Source organism: Berghia stephanieae, chromosome 9, assembly GCF_034508935.2.
Source record: "Berghia stephanieae isolate SIO BIC M18660-M18661 chromosome 9, UCSD_Bste_1.3, whole genome shotgun sequence".
Taxonomy (NCBI): Eukaryota; Metazoa; Mollusca; class Gastropoda; order Nudibranchia; family Aeolidiidae; genus Berghia; species Berghia stephanieae.
In genome coordinates this window covers 24,152,301-24,155,391 of record NC_088368.1, presented here as the reverse complement: position 1 = coordinate 24,155,391, position 3,091 = coordinate 24,152,301, and the positions used below count along the sequence as shown (strand labels likewise).

The 3,091-nt window shown below is 31.8% G+C and overlaps 1 protein-coding gene across 1 annotated transcript in view; it reads right to left on the bottom strand.

Annotated features, from left to right (window-relative positions):
• LOC144979906 (uncharacterized) overlaps window positions 1-2,594 on the bottom strand; it is a 7,055-nt gene extending 4,461 nt beyond the window's left edge. The window contains exon 1 of the mRNA XM_078927168.1: window positions 1,518-2,594. Coding sequence (XP_078783294.1) covers window positions 1,518-1,617 — 100 coding nt within the window. The 5' untranslated portion in view covers window positions 1,618-2,594. The remainder of the gene's footprint in view (window positions 1-1,517) is intronic.
• Between the last annotated feature and the right edge of the window lie 497 nt (window positions 2,595-3,091).

Here is a 3,091-nt window from a genome sequence, read left to right as displayed (position 1 = left end):
AAGGAATTTTAGTTATTTTATTTATTTATTTGTTTAAGTACACTGACCGTGTAGGACAAGACTTGACGACTGCCATACATACATTTATACATAGATAAATCTTTTACTTTAGATAAAAATATAAAGTCATTCCGAATCTCAGATTATTGATTATATTCAAATCGTCAGCATCTTTATTTAGTCATCTGCCGGCAGTGACAAAATACGATTTTCCATTTGAACCAGGAACTTTTATCTTAAAACTAGATATGGACTGATTGAAATGACCCCAACCTTTAACCTTTCTAACCAAAAAATCAAACCAACTAAATACAATTTTCCGATTTGGCCAGATTTTATTTTCTTGATATTAATTCTTCCCAGATTAAAATTACCCAAAATGTTGACCTCATATTAACCTTTCTAACCTCCCATTAAAAACTCCCTTTGTCCTTGACCTTGACCTGGATTGCGTATTGATAAATGATACGTAAAGGATCGATAAACTTTCATGAACGAGTTTTAGAGCGAGTTTCGTTACATTCAGCGAGTTCGTGGATTGACGTAAATTGTTACAATGATTTACGATCTTTGGATGGTTACATCTCACGTTGATTGTGTGTGACCTTCATTTATAGGATACTGGCGTTCGACGTTCGATTGAGTTGATAATATGTGATAAGAATAGATAACTGATAACAGATTAGTTACATATGGAGGTAACATAGAAATGCACATACACACACACGCACACACACATGCGCACACACACACACACACACACAAACATATATATGCACACTCAGATGTAAGTACACACACAAAACCATATAGATTCTCTATGTTATGAAACAAGACATTCTAGTATAGTGATAATAATGGTAATAATGATGATGATAATAATAATAATAATAGTAATAATAACAATAATAATAATAATAATAATAATAATAATAATAATAATAATAATAATAATAATAATAATAATAATAATAATAATAACAATGGTGATGATCATGATGATGATGATGATTGATGATGATGATGACGTTGATGATGATGATGATGATGATGTTGATGATGATGACGATGACGATGATGATGATGATGATGATGATGATGATGATGATGATGATGATGATGATGATGATGATGATGATGATGATGATGGTGATGATGATACTAATTATTATTATCATTGTAAACATCAAACATATGTTTGCTCAATGAGGAAGGTTACGTAAAGCAACCTCCCTTTAACAACAGAGAATTAGAACATAACTACTGAAATCAAAGAATTTAGGAGGTGCAGGCATGAGAGGTGAATGCAGAAAGGCCTTTTTGCAGAATAAGGAACGTAGGTAGATCAGTAGATACGGTAAATAAATAGATAAATAAATAGACAGAATGGTAGATAGACAGAGATAGATAACTAAATAAATAGATAAATAACTAGATAGATAGATAGATAGATAGATAGATAGATAGATAGATAGATAGATAGATAGACAGGATAGATAGATATGACGAATACTAACCCAATACTGGCAAACTTCTGCCCAGTACAACTGGAGACAAATAGGCAATCTGTACAACGGCCAACGCCAGCACAATTAGTATAATTTGTGATCCTTCCATTTCGTCACACAATAATAATATTATTATAATTATACAGTGCTCCTTGGTGAATAATGTGTTAGATCTTTGCTATTATCCCTGGGCAAATTTTTATATTATATTGAATGACAATGACATCACTTTGCTCTTTGTGGTTGTTTATAGACCGCCAGTTGTTTTAGTTAGAGTATAAACGTTCAATGTTATACATAGATTTTGGCGTTGGTACGATCTTACAGACAGAACCTTGCGAGTGTTTAACTCAAACGTATAAAGTCAATCTCATATTGTTTGGTTCATTTAAATGTCGTAGTGTAACTTTATACCGTTTGGGTGTAGGCCCATCTTGTCCACGTTAGAACCAATGACGTCAATTGAGTAATCCTTTCAAGATAATTTAAAATTTTGCAATCGGTTTTCCGGTTCTGTATCTGTCACTCAACTTTCTTGGTAAACAAGAAATTCAACCGCTAGTTTAAAAGTTTAGGAGTGGTCAATTATTCAACTTGGTCAATTATGAATTTCAAGAAATCTTTTTCCGCCATCAAATTTATTTTGGACAGATCTCAGCACTTTTTGAGCAATATATAGCCTTTTTTCAATCAAATTAAATAACTGAAAAATAGGATGATAAAAAAGATAAACTAAGAAATTTTTTTAGGTTTTCTTTTCACAATGTTCTTAAAACAAAAAAAATAAGAGAGTGTAAACACACTGAATTGTGGTAGGCAATTTACAGCAGAAAATAAGCTATTAACGATGTTTTTAAATTAAACTGTTTGCAAACATGCATATTATATGAAAACACTGCACCGATATCAAACTGTGTTTTGGACGAAAACTATCTCAATGATTACAATTACAATCAATCCACAATAGGTAGTAAAGTGACCACACTGGACACTCTTTTGTTTATATGTCTAGTCAGTTATCAGGTTTCTCGGTTTTTCATTGACAATTTCTTTGTTTGGGTGACTGCTGTATAATATTATCACAATAAGCTGTTGTTATACTCTAGATAGCAGTAGGGGATGATAACGGTGACTTATCAACTTCACACGTGGTGATACGAGAGAAAGTTTTGTTTAGATATAATAACATGGGACTATGCCAAAAGGTCGTTCTTGGAACGAAAAGTAGGCTATCCCAATAACAAATTATTTGGAAAAACTAAGGAAAAAAATAGATAGGCTAGTTCTCATCAGTTTCCATCCGTTGAATAATGGTACAGTTGTTGACCTTCTATTTAATATTCAGACCGAGGAATAAGCCCGGCCTTTGGAGGGAAATATCCGAGATTACGAAATATTCAATAATATTGGTCAAAACTTGTATTATAACAATACAGTTGTACACTTTTCTATAAAGCCATCGTTAATTCAGTAAATATTAAATTATCCTAAAAGTAAATATAATTTTCAAGTAAGTCGAGATTAGAAGTAGATTTTAGTTTAATTCAAATTGTCAACAACAAAAAGACATCACACTGTTGCGT